The sequence below is a fragment of the Alosa pseudoharengus genome, unplaced genomic scaffold, assembly GCF_046254945.1.
Source record: "Alosa pseudoharengus isolate Yale_2024_CS ecotype anadromous, Long Island Sound unplaced genomic scaffold, YU_APseudo_1.1 YU_APseudo_1.1_scf_16, whole genome shotgun sequence".
Taxonomy (NCBI): domain Eukaryota; kingdom Metazoa; phylum Chordata; class Actinopteri; order Clupeiformes; family Clupeidae; genus Alosa; species Alosa pseudoharengus.
The window spans coordinates 22,443,920-22,466,633 of record NW_027468630.1 but is presented as its reverse complement, the minus strand read 5'-3'; the positions used below and the strand labels follow the sequence as shown (position 1 = coordinate 22,466,633).

The 22,714-nt window shown below is 45.1% G+C and overlaps 1 protein-coding gene across 1 annotated transcript; it reads left to right on the top strand.

The window, feature by feature from the left end:
* The first annotated feature begins 611 nt into the window (after nt 1-611).
* Nucleotides 612-22,714, top strand: neto2a (neuropilin (NRP) and tolloid (TLL)-like 2a). The gene is made up of 9 exons (XM_076287478.1): nt 612-959; nt 4,217-4,273; nt 4,557-4,700; nt 9,380-9,628; nt 11,424-11,471; nt 11,945-12,069; nt 13,393-13,621; nt 18,382-18,495; nt 21,870-22,714. The coding sequence occupies exons 1-9, from the start codon at nt 950-952 to the stop codon at nt 22,676-22,678; spliced, it is 1,785 nt and encodes a 594-aa protein (XP_076143593.1). The 5' UTR covers nt 612-949; the 3' UTR covers nt 22,679-22,714.

Here is a 22,714-nt window from a genome sequence, read left to right as displayed (position 1 = left end):
CTGCAGTTCTGTGTATTCAACTGAGAGGAGTCCATTTCTACAGGCATGTAAAACACATTTGTTTTTGTTTTTTCTTGCTTTTTTGTCTGCCACATGCTTGCATCTGCCAGTTCATAAGTGAAAACCACACCCTAATCAAGTGAACATATGTATATCTGATTGAACTGTATCATTTTTCCTGCAGCCACGAGAGCATAGAGCGCACTCAAACATGAACGATTTCGCACTCCTAAAACGATCTTATGTCGAGGCAAACATTAATCTGGATTCGTTTTCTTCTCATAATGTAGATGAACAGGTGTGAGCTGTTTTGACTGTCGAGCTATTTGGCTTGCATACAGATTCTGACGCATGTAAAGGTTTAAGGGAATGGTTTACAGTTACTACACGGGCGCATCTTACGTGTTGTCACTGCTGCTCATACATACGTGCAAGTAGAAAAAAAGGCTTGTGGAACGACAGACAGAAAGAGAGAGGCGATAGAGCCAACCCAGGGAATCGCAGTCGCGGTTTGAAGGTACATGCGTACAAGCTGCTCATTCAAGCAACCATCGCCCACAGCTTAAATGAGCTTCGTTTAGTGCCATCACTTCAGTTCAGCCGTCGACTGCTCCTCTCTGCCGCGCTCCCCCACCCGTATATGTCTCAGTGGGCTACCCTGAAATATCGAACAAGAGATGTTGCATTGGGATGTATACAACACCGCTCCTCTCTAGATGGGATTAAAAACAACGGCGTTTTGCGCGTTTCTGAAGGCACTTGTTTGTCGGGAAGGACATGAAGAGTGGCTGTTGTTCTGCGTAAACTATGGGATTAAGGCAATCGAAGAAAAGTTGGATGTTGTAAAGATCGTATCTCCGTGCTGGATGATCCATAACATGGAGAGGTAGATCTCGACATAGGCTATCTCAGGAAGGTGAACATACTGACTAACACACCGGGAAAGGAAATGTACAGGGGTGAGTTTTCTATTCTGTTTGGGACTGGTTAAAATTGCCTCTTGAAACCGCCTTGGACTCAATCGGCCTTTAGTTTTAATTGGAATTTACTACATTAAGTCAAGGCTCCGGGCGGTGTCGAAAAAATAATATAGGCCTTTTGTTACATTTTCTTTTAATCGCGCCAACTTGCTCTCCAGCAAGTTAAGAAAAGTGTGTGTTACGTCGCCACCTACAGGTGTGCCTTTATTTTAATTCTCTATTCCTTTATAAATGTATGAGACATTTAGTGCGTTTGTACTTTAAGCAGCAGAGCAAATGTTGTATTCCACTAATAACAAGCTATGCTACATTAAACAAAATGACTATTTTATTCTATAGACATATCTACTTTTGATAATTTTGCAGACTCAATTGGAGTCGATGCTTCTGTTTTACGACGTGGATTGGACCGCGGTCACGTTTGTACTCCGCTTCCTTAAAAAACGTTCCATGTAGTAACTTGACCGCAAGATCTGGGCGCGTGGTGCTGAAGGGACAGTTCCGAGCTGTTGGCCCTTTCGGCACCGGGGCGACCGGTCCCAGTTTCATTTACCAAGTAGTCTACGTCTTTGAATATGCGGAATGCATAGCGTTCAGACTAATGACAATTTCCTCATTCTGAACGCCATGCATCGTGAGGGAGACAGGTAAATGCAAATGTGGAAAGGGTTACAAGTTAAGTGTGTTTATCTTGGCTATTATTCACCGGCTGCCATTCTGTCGTTCCATTTACAAAGACACCTTCGACGTGCAGCAGTCCTGTCATTTTAGGCGATGCTGAAGCTGTGAAGCTCTGATTGCAACAAAACATGTTTTGACATAGCCTAAGAACGCAAATACTCAATTGTGCTTTGGAGCCATATCAACCAAACTCACTGCGCAGGCAAACAGATAACCAGTTGTGTTTCTGGGTTTTACACTAGTTATTCCAAACACTTCCTTTCCAAACCTTCTTTGATAGCGTGTAAATGGTACGATTTTCAATGTGGGCGTATCAGCCAAATATCACCGAAGTCCACGTGTGATCTGGCCGTGTTTTTTATATTTTATAGGCTATTTCGTGCAAAAACATTCATCCTGTTGTTAAAGCGCTTTTTCCACTAAACTCAGCGTTTAGAAGTGTAAGCTTTTCCACGATGCCTTTTGTTTTTAAAACGGCAAAACAATGCTGAACATTTACTTTGCAAAAACCGACATTAATTATGTAGGAGGTTAAAAGTAATTAGTCTAATGCAAATGTATAATTCACGAACCATCTCATGGAAGACCACCCATGGGGGGTTTGCCATGCAATCAGTGTTAAGCACCCTTGGGCAATCTTTAAGTAGGCTATTTGCGCTTCTGCATTGGAAATATCGATCTAAATAGATTTTGCATACTGCGACTGCATAAAGATTTCCGCTTGTCATCAACTATCACTACAAGCTTCATGTGACCCGTGTCCCTTATGCCCAAATGATAGACCATCCTTTGTATGGCCAGCGTTTTCATTATAGTGTCATGGCACTGACATTAGGAGAGCAGAGGTGACAAATTGATCTCTTCGAAATGTTTTTGATCATCGCCTCTGTGGCTGTTTTTTCCCCCCTCTGGAGCTTCACTCTACAGGGAATCTATCGAAATTTGACAGGGTCCAGGCAGTGCGCTCTCGCGGCAGATTTATTACCGCTTTAATGGACGGCTCCTTTTAGTGTATTCTCAGGGCAGCAATATCGGCTACTGCGTAGGGCAGTCCTCAGGGGAATCCCTCGTTGCCACTCTGACCCGTTGTTTGCTTGTCCTCATACGACTCCTTGGTAGTGTCATTTTTAAGCCAGAACCGTGGGTCTACACCCCAAGCTGCCTAAAATTGCCCCCAATTTTGGTTTAGCCGACTACTCTTCGTGTGTGTGTGTTTCATTATGCAGTCTGTCAGCGCCACTCGCAGTCCCCCTGTTAAGACAGATATGAACACTGAAGCCCACTACCTCCTTTACGCAGCCACGCCAGCATCGGCTTATCAGGCGTGGACAGCTCTAGGAACGGAGTTGCGGAAGGTGGCTGTTGGCAAGCTTTCTTCTTCGGTAGGGTAACACAAGATGCTGCCCTATTTGTTGTATCACTGTCACCACAGTTAAGAGCAGCATTATGTAGAATTTGTTTTCTTACAGACAGGTCTAGGAGAGTGCAATACATTCAACCCGCCCCGCACAGCAACATGTTCAGGCCCTGCCGTGATGGTATTTCCAGGTGCTCATTGGACTCAGATGACCCTTTGAAACACTGCTTTTGATTTTAAAAACAATTCATCAAGTAGCATAAAATTGCAGTAAAAGTGTGCAATGGCAAAGTATGTCTACTTACCCCTTAAGCTTATTTCTAAACGTGAAGGGTTTCACCACTGTCTATCAGACGAGACAAAAAGCAAAGTGGAAAGACAAAAGCTATAGCCTAGGCTACTTGATGCGCAAAATACAACCATGGCATTTATCATCATAGAAGATAAAAAAGCATACATTCCGACAGGACACTTGTTACGGTAGAGGAAAATCCGCGAGGATGGCCCCAAATGGAAGATCAGTAGTTTCGGAGCTCCTTGGATGCAAGGGGCCTTAAAATTAAAGTGACGCTCCAAGGTTTTTAAAACGTCATCATTTTTGTGTTGTTTATCGAGGGACATAAATCATGGTTGATGGTTGTAGACGCTGAGAGATCACGCAGAGAGGTTGTGTTTACAGCCCCTTGCTTTTGGGTGGAGCAGAGAGAAAGCGGGGAAGTCTAGACTAGCGTTACAATTGATCTGTTGTGCCGGCCAGCATGGCCAAAGCCGTCCGCCGTGCGCTACGCTCTACGTGATGCGATTATTTCAGAGCAATTGATGTCATTACAACGGTATCCTCAGTGCCCGCTGGCGGAGGGCCGAGACGCTATCAGAGTGCTCGACTATGATCAGTAGTCTCCCACGGTATCGAGGCTGCATCTGGTTGAATAGCCTACGCATAATGAATATGCCTATAGCAGACGTGGGCATTCTGAGGTGTACAACTCCATTTAGGCATGCATTTGGAACAGACTGAATTTGTCTGACATTCAGTTACACAGGCCATGAGTGTATTGCACATACACAAGACACAGTTATGTCATTACATTTGATAGAATGTTGTCATTCTTTCATCAAAACTTTTGATTTGACATCCTAGGGATCTACTGTAGTAATAGAGCTCACTCTAAACTTTGCATGCATACCTCTCTTCCAGCCTGGATTTTCCTTATTCTTATAGAAGAGGGATTCGGACTGGCGCAAAGATCTCAAGGTAAGCTCATCCATTTCTCTGCCACTGACAACAGTATAAGTGTAGAGTCCATAACAACAACAAATCTGTTGAGTGTGTTTGAGAGGCATCCTCTGTAAACGTGCTGCTTCTATTATGCATTATAACATGTGGCGACTGTCCTAATCATGACTCATGAATCATGAATATCTAGCTCTACTATGACAAATGTGTCTCATTATCCTTTTGCGTGTATGCATTGTGCTCTGTTTTGTGCCCATTATTCATGTTCCCTGGCAAACGGCCCTCCTCTTCTCTCCTCCAGAGACACACCACAACGATGTTGACCCGCCCCCCAACACAGAGCAGTGCGGGTTGTGGACACGCAATATCAACGGAGGCCTCTTCACCTCTCCGAACTACCCTGAGACATACCCGCCGAACAAGGAATGCGTCTACATTCTGGAGGGTAAGGATGATGACTGTTCCTCACGAATGATGGTTCAAGCTTGATATTTCAGCTCTGCACCACAGTGAGCAATTATCCTATACAGATGTAGTAATTTATGTCTGTTAGTTAATAGCGTGTAATGGCACAGTGTTTGTCAGAAGCACATGGAAGATTACAGGAGTGAACAGGTGTTGTGATAGTCTCCATCATCTTCCTGTCACTTATTTATTCTTCAGATGTCACTTATGTGCTGCTTGAGCAGACACGGCAAATTACAGATGTACTGTATTTAATCATATATCTCCTGTTCGTGACAGATGCACACATCATCTTCCTCCTCCTCCTCCTCCTCCTCACGCATTAGAGAGTAGAGAGATAGCCCACAGGCATATCTTTGCATACCACAGATGAAGTGGAATGAGTTCACCATAGGTGGCAAGGCAGTGGAGCTGAAGTAACACACTCATTTTATTGTAGCTGCCATTTTCCATTCCTGGATGGATGTCATTTAGCAGATGTCTTATTTTCCCTCCTTCTGATCATAGCTATTTACAACACAGCAGTTCCAGGAAAGAGGATCCTGGGAAGTCACCAGCAGGGCATTTTAGACTCTGGGGCGACACATCACCACAATGTAGGCCAAACTGGCATTCTCAGTGGGAGAATCAATCATCTGAAAGCTGGTTTCTGGGCATAATTGTTGTCGACTGGCTGCATTTCTTTTTCCAACGCAACTCTTAACAGTAAGCACCTTTTATGCAAAGGGCTTTGCCATGCATTTTCCTGATAAGCCAAACAAGCTATGAGAGCGATTAGGCACAAAAAGATGTGTCTGCACTTCTGCATAAAAGAGCGGGGAAAGTCCAGTCCCTTAGCTGAACTGCACCCAAAGCCAGCCACTCTGGGCACACTGACTGGGAGAGCACAGCAAACACATGTTGCCTCTCTTTTTTTTTTTAAGTATATCTTTTTTGGGCTTTTATGCCTTTAATTTGATAGGACAGTGGAGAATGACAGGAAGCGAGTGGGAGAGAGAGTCGGGAGGTATCCGGAAAGGACCAGAGGGGCAGGAATCAAACCCGGGTCGCCGGCGTACAGTGCAGGTGCCCCAGCCAGTTGCGCCACAGCTGGGGCCGATGTTGCCTCTCTTTGGCAGGGACTGATGTGCGTTTAGAGGCCACAGGCAAGAGGTGTCTGTACTCTAGGGACTCGTTTTATGTAAACCTGAAGAGGCCGTTAAATGAGCCATTATCCTCTCTCTCTCAGTGGTGTGTTATGTTGATGGCGGGGGTTGTGTCTCGTCGCTGATCCATAAGTCCACTGGAGTCTGATAATGATCTGCTTCGCTCGACAAGTCTCAGGGGTCAGGCGTGCTCGATACTCATCAGACATGGGAGATGCAGCACTGGGAAAGTGCTGCTGTTGTGATCGTGAATTACTCCATATATGCCCAATGTATAAGAGAATTTGTATAATATACTCCAGTTTGTGTGTGTGTGTGTGTGTGTGTGTGTGTGTGTGTGTGTGTGTGTGTGTGTGTGTGCATGCGTGTGTCTGTGTGTGTTTATATGTGTGTGTGTGTTTGTGTGTGTGCATGCGTGTGTCTGTGTGTGTTTACAGTGTGTGTGTGTGTGTGTGTGTGTGTGTGTGTGTGTGTGTGTGTGTGTGCGTGCATGCGTGTGTCTGTGTGTGTGTGTGTGTGTTTATGTTTATGTGTGGCAATAAATGCTCTATTCTATCAACCAATGCTGCTGCAATCCAAAATACATTCTGTTGTTTCTGAGCTATGTTTGCTTTAATGGACATTAACAGCCAGTGCAGAATTTCCATTTAGTTCTGTGTCTGCTCAGCCCAGTGTGGTCTAGGGCTATTACAAACACATGCTGCTCTGCCTGCCTTTACAGTGCCTAGAAAAAGTGTTCACCCCCTTCACCCTAAAAGCAGTAAAAGTGGAAATATCCAAGGGGGTGAATATTTTTTATATGCACTGTACAGTATGTTCCCTTAATGCTCTGGGAATGTATTATGTTGGGGAAATGATGGAAAAGAATCGTACTACCTGTACGATTCTTTTCCATCATTTCCCCAACATAATACATAAATCAGGGAGCGCAAAAATTCTTTGTAGATTGGTACGGGACGTCTGTGGAACGCACACCATTGCCAATTACAAGTTAGTTTACCATCAAAATGACTTGTAAAGGTAAAAAGCTCGCATAGGATGCCTTCAAGAGATTCAGTGTGTTCTAATTATTAGCCTTCCACTTCCTGGTAGGAGGGGAAGAGGGGGTTGTAAGTAATTGTATCCATCTTACACTTCACGCCACTGAGACTCATTGACAACCTGGGCCCTAGTTTGAATGTGCAACAAGCAGTTTGACAAGCAGTGCGAAGCAGCTGTCTGTCTCAGCTAGCTTGTGGCGAGAATAGGCAGGGATTCCTATATTTGCTAACTTCATTGACACCAAACAGACCATAAATGTGTTGAGTGATCAGTGAATGTGGCAATGAAGTCATCCTTTATCAGCTAATCACAATAAATCAATCTGCAATGATGCAATATGCTTAGAAGAAAGTGTCCATGGGGAACTTCCACATCTGCGCATGGACACACCTCAGCCTTGAACTGAAGCACCCATACCTGCACTTAGAATCTCACTCATGTTGTGAAATCAGCTAAATGGTTTTCCCAAGGTGTCAATGTTTAAGTCATGCACGGCGGACTTTGTGTAACGAAGGCCACATTACCGTCAGTGAAGTTAGAGCCCCTTATGTGATTTTCATCATTATGCGATCACTTGCTGTTGTTTTTTTTATTGATTTGTTGGTACGAGATGAGGTGCATTAGACCCAGTGTTGTCAGTCCCAGTGCACAGTGACTTCCATGTTTTTGTCTGTGTTTTAGGATGTGGAATTAATTCCAGCAGCATGTCTCTGGTCCACTGCACCATGTCCAGCACAGTGACATCGCCTGCTTGATCTTGCTTGAACAGAGAGAGTTATGTCATAGGGGCAATTCCATGGAAAATTACGTTTTTTGTAACATCCATAACGGCAATGAAATGTGATGGTATGGTATGATGTGAATGATTACATGAAATTTGAGCATTTGCTATTTTTGGCTGAAGAATTTACATGAGAAAAAATGCACAAAAAATGAATATTATCATCCACATCATACAAATGCCAAGGCATTTCACTAGCGTTATGGATGTTACAAAAAGTCAATTTTCCATGGAATTGCCCATAGACAATGTGTGTGTGTGCATGCATATCTGTGTGTGTGTGTGTGTGTGTTCATGTATGTATGTGCGTGCGTGCCTGTACATATTCGTACAGACATGAATACACACATGCAGCACACACACACACATGCAATGCGCGCACACACATACACACACACACACACACACACGGATATGCATGCACACACAATTACATGAATGCACACATGCAAGACACACAAAACACAAATATGCAAGCATGCACACACACACACACATACACACACACACACACACATGCACACACACTCACACGCACACATACACACACACACACACACACACACACACACACACATAGGAGCGCGTATGTGTCTGTCCTAAGTGTCCTCACATTATTCCTCTGCTGGACTGGGCTAATTTGAACCTCATCTACAGGTCAACCTCAGTGCTCACATTGGTGTCCTTTATGTGTTGTGACACATCAGATATCATGTTAATTATTTCCACTGCGTAGTTTCTACTCTGCTCCAGACTAGGATTGTGCTTGTTATGGTTGGGCTAGCTCATAGCTCAAATGAGCCGACGGCTGTTGGAGCCTCTCAGAGAGGGGCTAGCGCATCCCCACGGGGTTCTGAAGGATGTGCCTGTGTAGAATATAATTCCCTCAGTGGGAGAAAGAGTGGGGACTTAAGCAGTATTTTATGTGTGTGTGTGTGTGTGTGTGTGTGTGTGTGTGTGTGTGTGTGTGTGTGTTTGTGTGTATGTGTGTGTGTGTGTGTGGGTGGGTGGGTGTGCGCATGCGTGCATGTGTATATGTGTTTATGAGTTTGTGTGTGTCTGTGTGTGTGTGTGTGTGTCTGTGTGTGTGTGTGTGTTTGTTTTGGCTGGACTGTGTTTCCCCTTTGGCTAAGCGAATACTCCACATGTCCGTGATGGAACAACTGAATTGTTTTAAGTAGAGTAGCAATATGAGTGCTTAACCCAGCTGTGTCCACAAATAACTCTCATTACTTTCCCCCTCTATTCTTATCCCATTCCATTCCATATCCTCTTTTATTTTTTCTTTGGTGTTTTGTTTTATATTTACCTTTTGGCCTTCTCTCTAATACTCTTCTGTCCATTTGTTTTTATGGTCAACCCTTGCGCACAGATTTTTTGCACAATTTCGAGTTGATGTGTGTGGTGTAAAGGACTTATCATGTTAAGACATCTGTGTCAGAATAAAGATCCTATGTCTCTAATTCGATAAAAAAAGTCATGTTCTCCTCTCCATTTCAATTCTCTCTCTCTTTCCTCTCTCTCTTTTTCTCTCTACTCTCTCTCTCTCTCTCCTCTCTGTCTCTCTCTCTCTCTCTGCTGAATTGTGGTTTGTAGGGTTTTGAGGCTGTAACACTTGCGGATGGTTTTATTTAAGTACCCGATATTGTTTTAATAAAGGTGTGTTCTCTCTATTTTCTCTGTCTCTCTCAGCGCTCCCTCGCCAGAGAATCCAGCTGACCTTCGATAAGACCTACTACATCGAGCCATCGTTTGAATGCCGCTTCGACCATATAGAGGTGCGGGACGGCCCCTTTGGCTTCTCCCCACTCATCAACCGCTTCTGCGGCCCCAAGAGCCCAGGCGTAGTCACCTCTACTGGACGTTTCATGTGGATCAAGTTCACCAGTGACGAGGAACTCGAAGGCCTAGGGTTCCGCGTCCAATACACCTTCATCGCAGGTGAGCTAAGTATATACGACTGCTACTAGTCCGCGTAAAAGAACACAGGCAAGACTGCTACTAGTCCGCGTATGCAGGATGCTGGCAACATTGCTACTAGTCCGCAGGCAACACTGCTACTAGTCTGCGTGCTGCAGGCAACACTGCTACTAGTCCGCGTATGCAGGATGCAGGCAACACTGCTACTAGTCCGCGTATACAGGATGCAGGCAACACTGCTACTAGTCCGCGTATAAGGACACAGGCGAGACTGCTATTAGTCCGCATATGCATGACGCAGTGAAATACACTCAGCACACAGTGAGGTGAAGCACACACTAACCCCGGCGCAGTGAGCTGCCTGCAACAACAGCAGCACTCGGGGAGCAGTGAGGGGTTAGGTGCCTTGCTCAAGGACACTTCAGCCGTTCCTACTGGTCGGGGTTCGAACCGGCAACCCTCCGGTTACAAGTCAGAAGCGCTAAACAGTAGGCCACGGCTACCCCTAATGAAGTTACCCTCTAGTAGCCCCACTACCATACACACTCAGTCATGTGTGTTACCATGCTAGAAGGTAAGATGGATGAAATATGCACTACTTTGCACGGATAACCTCAGGGTTTTTTTTTATTTGTTTCGCGGTTTTATCTTATAAATGGTCAATACCAGCTTATATCAAACACATTCACTTAAGTATTCCCTCTATCAGGTAGACCAAAGATGTAATATATTCAATACGTACTTCAGGTGATGTGGACTACAAAACCCAAACCCCCACCAGAGACATCTTTGATGTATGTTTGCTTTGATGCATCTGATTCTAAAGTTGTTCACGTGTAACATTTAGTCCACCTTCATCAAAATATATGTGTTTGATTTAACAGAAGTGAATGTGGGGTCTCCCAAGCAGTTATTTAACTTTGGAAGTTTTCAAAACCCCATTCAGTCTCTCATAAGGATTTTTTTCTTTGAAACTGGATCTAGTAAAATTGCTAATCTGCACCCACAAAATGACACTAGTCACTTTATGCTGTTCTAGTAGAGTGGACCATACAAAATAGACCACACTCAGAGATACCCTTAGAACAGACCATGCTCAAAGATACCCTTAGAACAGACCACACTCAGAGGAACTTTTAGAACAGGTCACACTCAGATGTCCAATGAAGAGCCCATAGGGGTTTCATATAGCATCTAATTTGTTTTGGGACTAGATAAAATACCAGTAGGCAACATTGGAAGATAGCTTCTAGGCCGCACAAATAGCACATTCTGTTTGAATGTATACTGTATGAGACTGGCTTCCTTGCAGCAACAGACATTAATGTAGTATTCAGATCTCTAAATAATGTACGCTATGGGGTTGCTGATGTAAATGCTTGTCTGAATTTGATTTTGTAAAATAAATGATTGAATCATCCAATATATTCAAGCAAAAAAGGGAAAAACTCTTTGATGTCTAAATGAACATTTTTGGATGTGGTAACTTATGACAGATGGAGGAAATCTGTCTTGATATATCCACCATGTTACTTTTCATAGTAAAGGCTGTTAAATTAAATTGTACCTCACTAAACCAAGGTCTGTTGCCGAAGTCACATTGTTTTTGCTGTAGATATCATCTCTGCTTAGAAAGGTCGCCCGACGCTAAACGCTAAACGAGCCCTGGCAGATCAAACAGACGATCTTCGGCGTGAATCTGCCGCCATATCCAAGGCTCCTTTAATAGGATTTTATCGCCTGTCTCGCTCGCGTTCCCCCCGGCCCCCGCCTTGTGTGGATTGTGACTAATGCTCCGCCTGAATTATCATTGCAGACCCAGATTTCCATTTGCACGTGGGCGGACTGCTGAATCCCATTCCAGGTGAGCCTTCTCAATATTTTACCGCCCTGTCCGTTCATATTTGCAGAGTCCTCTGTTCTCTACGGGTGACTTGCATCTATCTTTCACACACTCCCCTCATCTATCTATCTCTCTCTCTCTCTCTCTCTCTCTCTCTCTCTCTCTCTTTCTCTCTCTCTCTCTTTCTGCTCTCGCTGGGGCTATCTGCCATTCCTTTTATCCATGTCTCTCCATCATTTTTCCGGTGTATTATTTTTTTTAAGTCTCTACCTCGTTTCATGTTCATCTTGCAATCTCCAGAGCCTTTTTCGTTTTGCTTTTGTTGCTTCTTTTAGTGGCCAATATTGACTTTTCATTCTGTCTCAGTCACCTACCTGGTGTTTTCATACACAATACTACACACACACATAAACATACAAGATCTATATTTTATGAAATGTTTGCCTCTGAATCTTTCTCATAAACCACTCTCTCCCTCGCGCTTGCTTTTCTAGATTGCCAGTTTGAGGTCGGAGGCTCTGACGGGGTGGTGCGTTCCAGCCAGGTGGATGAGGATAAGATTAAAACGGACGAGGATCTGGATTGCATCTGGACCATCCGTGCCGCACCCCAGTCGAAGGTGAGACTGCCGTCTTCTCCCACCTTCTCACCTGCAGGCATATCCAGCCTCAGATGGCCAGTCCAGCTGGGCTCTCATGCAGGCCTCTTAAAGAGCTGCGTTTGGAGACACCTTTAAGAGCTGACAGCATCCACAGGCCTCTGGCCTCACAGCCCTCATTCTCTCTCTCTTTCTCTCTCTCTCTCTCTCTTTCTTTCTCTTTCTCTTTCTCTCTCTCCTTTCCTTCCCCATTTGCCACATTTCTGTTTTCTCTCTCTACTCTTTCTACTCTCTTTGCCCCATCTCTCTCCAGCTTTCTTCCTTTCTCTCTCTTCATCCCCCTCTTTCTCTCCATCACTCTGTCTGTCACCATGTCTGTCTTTCTCCATCTCTCCCATCTCTCAGATTCACACACCTTAATGCACACACACTTACTAACTCTGTGTGTGTGCATGTGTGTGTGTGTGTGTGGGTGTGTGTGTGGTGTGTGTGTGTACTGAGGAAACTTTGAGGCTGAAATTAGCTGTGGCCAGTACGGTGTGGTGCAACAGCAGCAGGTATTAGGGCAGTGAAGCAGAGACGGCCAACCCGCTGAACAGCTGAATCAGCACAAGTTGGGAGGGTAGTGGGCCCAGCGAGCCATACACTGTAGTCTAAGGGATTACACACACACACACACACACACACACTGTCACACACACAGCCTTCTGCGGCAGTCCTATACACGCCGCATGTCACCCACTCTTCAAATTCAGCATGTTCCCTGGCGCGTGGCTTAAAATAGCCCCCCATGAGAGGTGCAGCTTTTATTTTTAGAAAAGAGAGAGATGTGGTGTTGTTAGCGACAGCAGAATTAAACAGGTACAGCGAGGAAAAACCTGCAGCTGAACTTGTGTTAGGCTTGCATAGGGACTGATTGCACTGCAGTGGGAACCCTATTGTATTGCAAATTCCATTTGCGTTGCCTATTTATTTTACACCTGCAATATGAATTGAAGCCATGAATCTGTCTTGTCATAATCTGTAGATACTCTGTGTTATTCAGCAACAATGGCTCTAGGAGTTGCACTAGGATTTACTGTTGTGAAAGATGGTTAATAATATTCCTATACTGCCTCTGGGAAGGATTGGCTAATATGTATATTCTTTTACTAGTTACTCATTCAAAATTCTGAAAAAAGTAGACTGATTAAGAGTCTGATTAAAACCTACTTAATAGGGCACTCTGTAAATGAGGTTTTCTCCAGAAATCTACAACAGTAATATGATGTTCTATTCACAGTAAAAGGCTAATTTGCTGAGACAGGAAATGTAAATGGCCCGCTGCTGTCTTCAATCTTCCAGATTTATCTACGGTTCCTGGAGTACCAGATGGAGCACTCCAACGAGTGCAAGAAGAACTTTGTGGCGGTGTACGACGGCAGCAGCGCCATCGAGAACCTCAAGGCAAAGTTCTGCAGCACGGTGGCCAACGACGTGATGCTGGGCACGGGCGTGGGCGTGGTGCGCATGTGGGCTGACCGCAACAGTCGCCTCAGCCGCTTCCGCATGCTCTTCACCTCCTTCGTCGACCGTGAGTTTCACCTCCCCGCTTCCAACTTCCACTCTCTCTCTCTCTCCCTCCCTTTCTCTCCCTCTCTCTCTCTCCCTCCCTCTCTCTCAGTCCCTTCTCTCCTCTCACCCTACACTACATCCATATCCTCATGTGCTTGTTAGTATGTCTCTACTGTAGTTGTGCCCTTCTTCTCTATGTTCTCTCCCTTTTCTTCCTCATCATGTTCTCTCTTCCCTTCCTCCCCTCATCTTCCTCTCCATCCACGCTCCCTCTATTTCCTTGCTCTCCTCCTGCAATATCTTTGTCTATCCCCTGTTCTCTATCCTTGTTTCATTGTTGTTCATTACCTCTCCATCATTCTCCTTGGCCTCATGTTTCTTCTCCTCCTCCCCATCTGCCTCCTGTTCTGTCTCTTCTCCAGCTTAAGCTGCACTCCTATGGTGACCTCCTCCTTGAATGACTGCCCTTTTTACTACTGGCCTTTTTATTAGCCTGTAGCCCGACATAGATTGGAAGTACAAATAGAACAAGTTGAAATCCATACTTTGAATGTGTGTGTGATGCATGAGCTGCTGATCGGATTTTTTAGCTGTGGAGATTGTTTGTTGATTCAGTCTGCTAACAGTGCTGCTGACAGACATCCCAACCTGCAAAAAGTCATTTCAGGGAGGTATCACGACCCCCCCCCCCCCCCAAACAAAAAAAAACAAAAAACTTTAGCCTAGTCAATCGGCCTACACCAAATAAGGAAGGCCTATAGATAGAAAATATTTAGATTTTGGTAGTTTGGTGTTTTCATGTAGCCTTGGCAACTAGCCATCTAGGCTATAGGCTTGAATAATATGCACATTAATTGGCACTTAAACTCACCTCAACATGTCTTTTGCAATCATTTCACTTGGCATGGGCAATGCTAAAGTCACTGTTACAAACAGGGCAGCGTGCAAGACTAGGCCTATCATTATTTTTTTTGAGGCACTGACTCTGCTATGACGCTCTTATTCATACACTGAACTGATTAATTAAGTTCGGGAGAAAAGAGATCAATTAAAGCCCGCCTACACTGAAAACTGATTGGTTTATTTAGCGAAACAGGCCAATCAGGATGCTCTCTCTCTCTCTTGGATGCGCTCAGGCACACACGCACCACCCCCCTCTCTCTCTCTCTCTCTCTCTCTCTCTCCCGTCGTGTGCGCGCTACACTCAGATGCACACGCGGTCTCGAATGCTCGCTCTTGATCGCTCACTCTAGATTCCGGGAGATTTTATCTAATTTGCGGGCGTCAGGGAGCCGCTATCAATATACGGGAGACTCCCGGAACTTCCGGGAGACTTGGGATGTCTGTGCTGACAGAGTCCAGATCAAGAGACAAACTCTGTTAAAAGAATGCTAGCCCTGTAGATAAATATCCATGCAGATAAATATTTTGAGATCCCTATACTGTACAATGATCATTTTCAATGACTGATGACCTCACCTATCTCATGGAATTATTGCTATCGTTATGCCTGTGCGCTGATATAGGTTTTGGCACTGGTACGACTGTACTAGCAAAGATTGGCACATCTTTTGAAAACTGGCAGAGTCTTTGATACCAGTAGGAATGCCCTCCCTGGCAAACCAGCCGGGCTGGAGTGAGTGTCCACACTAGTAGGTTTATTAAGGACTCATTGGTATTTCATCTCTTAATGTGCAGTAGGCGAGCTCAGCAGGCATTGCACCTATTAGCACAAAATTGATTGCTGGAGTGAATCCTCAGACGGGGCCTCTCCGCAGAAGCGCTCAGATGTAGGCCAGTTCACAGATGAAACCGTTTATATTCTTGTTTTTCCCTGTTCTCTGTTTCACTTTTTAATCTATTATTTAAAGGCTTTGTAAGTCAAATCAGGTTTGTCGAATTGTGCGAAAAGGTCAACTGGATATGAGAGGGAGAGAAATCGTAACCGATAGATTAAAAGTGTGAGCAGCTCTGCGCTGAGTGACATTCTGCCTCTAATTTAAGAACGAAGTTAATTAGTCTTCCCCTTACAAAGGCGAGATATCAAAAAAGCCAATTACTCCCCCCCTACACACCTTTGCTGACTTACTCAAAGAACATAACAAAGTTCTTACTATGCAGACTGCGAAGTCATATTTTTCCATAGTAATGAGGGACTACTAATGGAAAACAGGGATTTATCTTGTGTCAATGCATAACAACGCTAAAGTAGCTTTCTCTCTTTTAGTGCAAGTCATTTAGATATGAAACACATTTAATGCTTTATTCGGCAAGGCAAGTTCGGGACAGATGCTGTTTAAATGTTGTATGTAAATTGCTAGAAATTGCCATGAAGCAAACTGTTGTCTCCTCCACAGCACCATAATATTTTTATTAAATGGCTGAATAATTCAAGAAAATTAATTGCTTCGTTCACTGCAAACCCTTGCTGAATACCAATGTGTTTTATACTGCAAGCTCTGTCTGTGGAATATGCCCGTTGGATGGAAGCAGTGCAGTGCATCGCAAGTCGGACAGAAATGCTTTATACACAGTGACGATGATGGTACACTGAAGACAGAGTGTGTGTGTGTGTGTGTGTGTGTGTTGTTTTTGAACCGGACGTGTGTGTGGGGTTGTCGGACTTGAGGTGTAATCCGTTTGTCCAGGCTCAGGCGGATTCACAGCCAAATGAAAGGCCATAATGGAAACATTCATCTTCATGGCGCGCCAAACCAGACAAGCCTGCTCCCGCTGTCGGCTCCAATCGGCCCGCCGCTCGCTCGGTTGACAGGCCGTGCAGTGCATCGTGGGAAAGCGGAATGCCCCCGGCGGCAGCTCCGGGTGGGTAGTGGCGTGGTGCCGTTCAGGGGGGGGGGTGTTGCATGAGGCGGCGGTGCCGGTGGCAGCAGACCGGGGTGTCTGGTGAAGGCGAGCGACGCGTAATGGGTTTGGAAGTGAGTGACACACCAGGAGACTGGCGCGGAGGGGGGGGGGGGGGGGGGGTGAGGGTCACCCTCGGAGATGGCTGCTGCTACATGACCCCCTTCATCCTGCTGTCAGACACACTTTAGCCCCGCAGAGGCCAAGAGGATGTGAAGGCTCAAGCCTTCCCTCTCTCCTCTCCTCTCCACTCTTTCCTCCTCTCTTTTTCTCGCCCCATTTCTCCTTGTCTTTTCCCCTCCCCTCTCCTTTCCCTCTACTCCCAATCCATTCTCACTCCCTCCTTCTCTTCATCTCTCCTCCTCACTTTCTCTCCGCAGCAGAAAAAGAGAGGCGAATGATGGAAAGACTTAACCTTTAAGTTCCTTGTATTACCGGTCAGAAGGAAACACACTAAAGGTCTGAAAACTCAGGCAAAAAGAAAAAGGAGAAATACCTAACCGCACATGAAATCAAAACCAAAACAAAATCCAATGGTCTGTATCAATCAATTCATGAACTCAGAAGAGAGAGAGAATAAGATAGAGAGAGAGAGAGAGAGAGAGAGAGAGAGAGAGGACCACACATCCACAGTGTTACATTGCTGTGTCTGTGTCATCTGTCTGTGCCTTTCCTGCTTTCCCTTCTCTCTTCACCCCTTTGTTCTCTTCCTTCCTCGACTCTCCCCACTTCCTCCCATCTTCATTGCACTCTTCTCCACCATCAGCTCACTTCACCATCCCTCCTTCTTTCTCCTCTTCCTGCTCCTCCTTCGGCCCTCCTCTCTGCCTCCTCTTCTCCTCCCTACTCCTGTCTGTGTCCTTCCCCACATCCTCCCTCATCTGTCACTCTGTTCTCTGTCTGTCGTTCTGAATCTTCCAATGTTCCCTTACTCCCTATCTTCCTCGCCCTGCCTGTCTTAATCTTCCTTATGCTACCTCTCTCTCTCTCTTTCTCTCTATCTACTCCTCCTCCTGTCTTGCCTTCTCTTGCCATCTCTCTCCCTCTCCCCTCTCTCATGACTGGAATTGTAAGAGGCCGTTTTTGTCCAGGCTGTCACAGTGGCCATGCCATCTGTGCCCAGTGTTGCCCATCTGAGCTGATTTATACCACTCAAGCATGTCAAACACACACACACACACACACACACACACACACACACACACACTCAAACACATGCACGCACACATACACATACTGTACCAAATACACACACAAACACACAGACACACACACACACACAAATCGCCTTACACCCCCCCCCCCCACTACCACCACTGACACACACTCACATACAACTCTCTCTCTCTCTGTGTCTCTCTTTCTTTCTTAAACACACACTTAGACAGACAAACATCCTTTCTGCCTGCTTTCCACCACACGCGCACACACACACACACAGACACACACACACACACACACACAGTCCTCCACACCTCTCTCCCAGAGCTGCAGTGAGCCGTGCAGCAGGCAGAGGAGAGTGGTTTTATCCACAGGTCGTCTGAGTGGATCTGACACTCTGATTCATGGTGTTTGGGAGCCTCTGTGCTTTAGGCTCCGCCTGGGCCGCTGAGCCACTGTTGCTGGGTTTTTCCCCCAAATGCCTTCCTGAGCTCTTAACAGTCTCAGAACAGTCTCAGTCTGCAGAAATCTTTGCAACACCTTTGTTTCTGTCAGTCTGTTTGTCTGACTGACTGTCCGACTATCTGTCGGTCTGTTTGACTGCCTGACTATCTGTTTGACTGTCTGTCTGACTGTTGGACTCTGTGTCTGTCTGTTTGACTTTCTGACTATCTGTCTGTCTTTTTGACTGTCTGACTATTTGACTGTCTGACTATCTGTCTGTCTGTTTGAGATAACTGTCTGTCTGTCTTGCAGCCCCCTGCTCTGGAAACACCTTCTTCTGCCACAGCAACATGTGCATCAACAACTCCTTGGTGTGCAACGGCGTCCAGAACTGTGTGTATCCCTGGGACGAGAACCACTGCAAGGGTAAGTGGGCTTCAGTGATGCCAACATCCCACATCTGCAGGGAGAGAGGAATGCAAACATACCATCTGATCAATGTCTGGTGCCATACAATTAGATATATCCAACTCCAGTGTACAACATCTTTCACTCATGTCTTGTATGACCACTGTGATTTTGTATTGTATAGGCTAAATCATTCTTATTATGGCTCTTGAGAATGCTACAGAAAGTTCCATTGACTTGAATGGACCTTCCCAACAGTCAGAGGTTCGACATTTCTGAATAATGACCGTTGCTAGAAATGAATTACAGCTGTCAGTGAGAACAGGTTTTGTGCTTCTGATTCATGTTTTTCATAGCATTCTGCAAGTACTCACTTAAACAATGGGACTTCATTGAAAATGGAAGTCAGCAAGTAATAGCCTAATGCCTGATACTTCCTGAAACTTTCAAATTCTATTTGTGCAGAGAACTATTACCTTCTCGGCAGAAGCCATAAAATGGTAACAAAATAATAATTATGGTGTGAAGTTTCTTTTCACGTATTGGCACGTAGCCTTATACAGTAATAAGCGGGATAATGTATTGTCTGCCAGTCATTATCAGTAAGTAATTTTCTTCAGGACGAAAGAAGACCTGTTCGCCCTTTCGGGACTTATTTTCCCTTACATAAAATGATGGGATAACTGTGTCTGTATACAAAACTGTGTACGAAACTGTGTCTCTTATTGTATATGACGAACGCATTACCATTTCTATCAGACATGATGGTGCATTTCTCAAATCATTATTAACATTCGTACAAAAGCAAGCGCATTTCTCTATTTGTCAACTATTTGTAACTGCATGATCAGTAGTGCGAATCATGTCAGTGCCATCAGAATGAGAACTTTCTGTGTCACTGTTCTAAACAAGATAGTCATAAATACTTGCCATGTTATGGTAATGGTTTTGGTATTTGCCATTTTACACTTTTGTAGATTGTAGGAGATCAGACAGGTTTGATATATTTGATATATTTACTGTATAGTTTTACATTACTGTTTGTAGCCTATGCGCAGTGTAGTTTGTTGCCACACCAGTAAAAAACAGCAGACAATTGTTCACACACAGTTGCTTGGATGTGCGAAAGCATTCACTGTTTGTTTGAAGCCATGAGAAATTGCTTTTAAGATGTGCACAAGTGACAAGGTGATGTTGAAGTAGTTTTGAGAATTTCAAGTCTGATCTGAGAAATGCACCTAAGCAACTGTGATAGATTACAGTTTTTCTCAGTCACTTTGGTAGGGCAGATTACGTTGCCCACCAGAGCCTTACAAAATACTGGCCTTATCTGTTTCACACTAGTCAAACTATGCTTCACTGAAGCCAGTAATCTTGCAATGTCAACTAAACAGACAAATTGTTGTGGATCAGCCCCCGTGATTCGGTTTAATGCAGTGTTTCTCAAACTTTTTCAGACCAAGGGCCACTTAACCAATAGAAAAAAGTCTCAAGGACCACCTAGCTTAAAAAAAAAAAAGTAGACCTACAACAGTATATTACACAATAGACCTACTCACTGAACAACCTTACTTATTGTCTTTGCACCTTACTTATTGTGTCAGAGAATTCATATGAACTGGCATAGCTTACATAGGCAGTGTTGCAGAACTGTTTGGATTCAAGTTGGTTCAATATTGAAAACAACTCATCTATATTATATTTTACCACGTCTGCTCACGGATCACTTGGGATAGCTTGCGGACCACACTTTGAGAAACACTGGTTTAATGTAATGGCCTCTTCCTTCGCTCATGCTGTACCCCTCCACAAATTTTCATGAAAATTGGTCAGTAGTTTTTTAACTAATCCTGCTGACAAACAGACACAGAAACAAATGACCACAGCAGAAGCTCCTTAGCAGAGGTAATAATTATGCTTGAACCTTGTTACCTTTTTTAGCCACGTTTCTCACCTAATCTGCTCCGGGGATGTTACAGTTTTTCTCAGTCGCTTTGGTGCTTTTTGCAGATCAGAATGAAAATTCTCATAACTATTACCTCCACAACATTTAGTCATTTGTGCACATCATAGTAGCAATTTCTCCTTCCTCTGAACAAATTGCAAATACTTTTGGACATGTATCAGTTGCTTTCATACAATTCTCTGCTGTTTTATAACATTATCATTTGCTTATGTCATGTCAGTCAAAATGAACTATACTTATGGATGCTGAATAGTCGTTCCCAATCAAACTAATAGTCTTCATTTCATTGCTTGAGTCATTTCATACAAAATTGGTGAACTACATGTAGTTATCAAATTCTGTCACAATGCTGTAGAATTGCAAAGAGCATATACAGTAAAAATGTGAAACGTACGTATTCAGTGTCTTGTACTCACTTACTCCCCTAACTACAGCAATGTGTAACTTTACTGTAGTTTTCAAATGGCTGTACAAGTACTGTATAGTGCTGTCTTGAGCATGTTCAGGTAGTGTCACAGAATTCTGCCCTTTTTTTGCATTGGAAAACACTGAGAGTACTGTCATAATGAAAACATGACAAAGCCATTTGACTATCTTGTTCATAAACGATGGTGTCAAGACTTCTCATTTTGATGACACTGACAGTTTCATTGACATGAATACGTGCTTTTGAGGAATGGACTATCCATTTTGAGCAAGTGACGTGCTATTGCAGGTCATCCACTAGGTTTTGCAGTTTGCACTAATTGTTTTGAGAAATGCACTAACTGCTGTGCAAATGTTAATAGTGATGTGAGAATAGCACCAAAGCGACTGAGAAAAACTGTAATACCCAAGACCATGGTACAGGGTCCTGCGGGCACCAATGCACTTGGGGTATAAATGTTATTTACAGAGATAGCTCTCCTCAGTGGGAGCACAAAATGGTGCCTTTGCCCCGGGCAGTGTGCAGCACAACCACTAATAGCTAATGAATAGCAATGCCAGCAAAGCCACGGGCTATTACAAGCAACACTGGCTCGGGTTCAGTGTTTTTGTGAAATGACTAAACACCTCGAGAATGATATCATATCAGATCATTTTTCACTTGCTTTCAAATGCCTCCCTGTTGCTTAGTGGTGTTTTTTTTTTTTTTTTTTTTTTTCCCCCAAGTACCCCAAGTGAATTATGTAGGTTAGCTTTTAACAGAACTTTGAACAGGGTAGGCCACATTTTACATTGCATAGCCAAACTCAATACACTACCTCTGTATTCATATTAAACTACACATTACATTTCAACCTGATCATGTCCTCTTTTCCACAACACACAGCGGCTAGTTTCCTAATCCCCTTCTCCACCCCTCTAATATTCTCAACTGGCAGTGCATTCATCTTTCCCCTAAACTGAGATCAGTGTTCATCTCTCTCTCTGCTCTTTCCTACAGAGAGGAAGTCCAATGGCCTGTTCCATCAGATCACTAAGACGCACGGCACGGTGATCGGCATCTCCACGGGTGTGGTGCTGGTGCTGCTCATCATCTCCATCCTGGTGCAGATGAAGCAGCCGCGCAAAAAGGTGGTGGCACGTCGGCCGGTTGTCTTTAACAAAGCCGGCTTCCAGGAGGTCTTCGACCCGCCGCACTACGAGCTCTTCTCCCTGCGCGACAAGGAGCTCTCGTCCGAGCTGGCCGAGCTGTCGGACGAGCTGGAGAGCTACCACAAGCTGCGGCGCTCGTCCACCGTCTCGCGCTGCGTGCACGAGCACCACTGCGGCTCCCAGCACGGCCAGCACGCAGCTGCCGCCGCCGCCGCCGCAGCGGCCGCCACCGGCGTGGTGTCCGTTGCGTCCGCCGCCTCGTCGTCGGCCGGCGGGAGCATGAAGCAGAGCCGCACCACGCTCAGCTCCATGGAGCTCTCCTACCACAATGACTTCTCCAAGCCGCCGCCGCCCATGAAGACCTTCAACAGCTGCTCCAGCACCGGCAGCATGGGCACCTACAAGAAGAGCTGCTACGGCTACGCCAAACAGACTCACGACTGCGCCGCCGCCGCCGCCGTGGCCGAGCAGGTGATCGAGGACCGCGTGATGGAGGAGATCCCGTGCGAGATCTACGTGCGCGGCGGAAGCGTGGCGGGGACCGCCGGCAGCATCGGCAGCGGCTGCGGCACGCTCAGCATCCGTAACCACGGCAGCGTGAGGAACAGCACCAGCGTGGTGGACCCCGGCACGCGCTCCATGTCCATGGACTTTTAAACTAAAGAGAGAGAGAGAGAGAGAGAGAGAGAGACA

Coding starts and splice junctions, on each gene's coding strand:
- neto2a (XM_076287478.1), top strand. Junction 11,472..11,944: donor ACTGCTGAATCCCATTCCAG/GTGAGCCTTCTC, acceptor TTGCTTTTCTAG/ATTGCCAGTTTGAGGTCGGA. Junction 12,070..13,392: donor GTGCCGCACCCCAGTCGAAG/GTGAGACTGCCG, acceptor TCAATCTTCCAG/ATTTATCTACGGTTCCTGGA.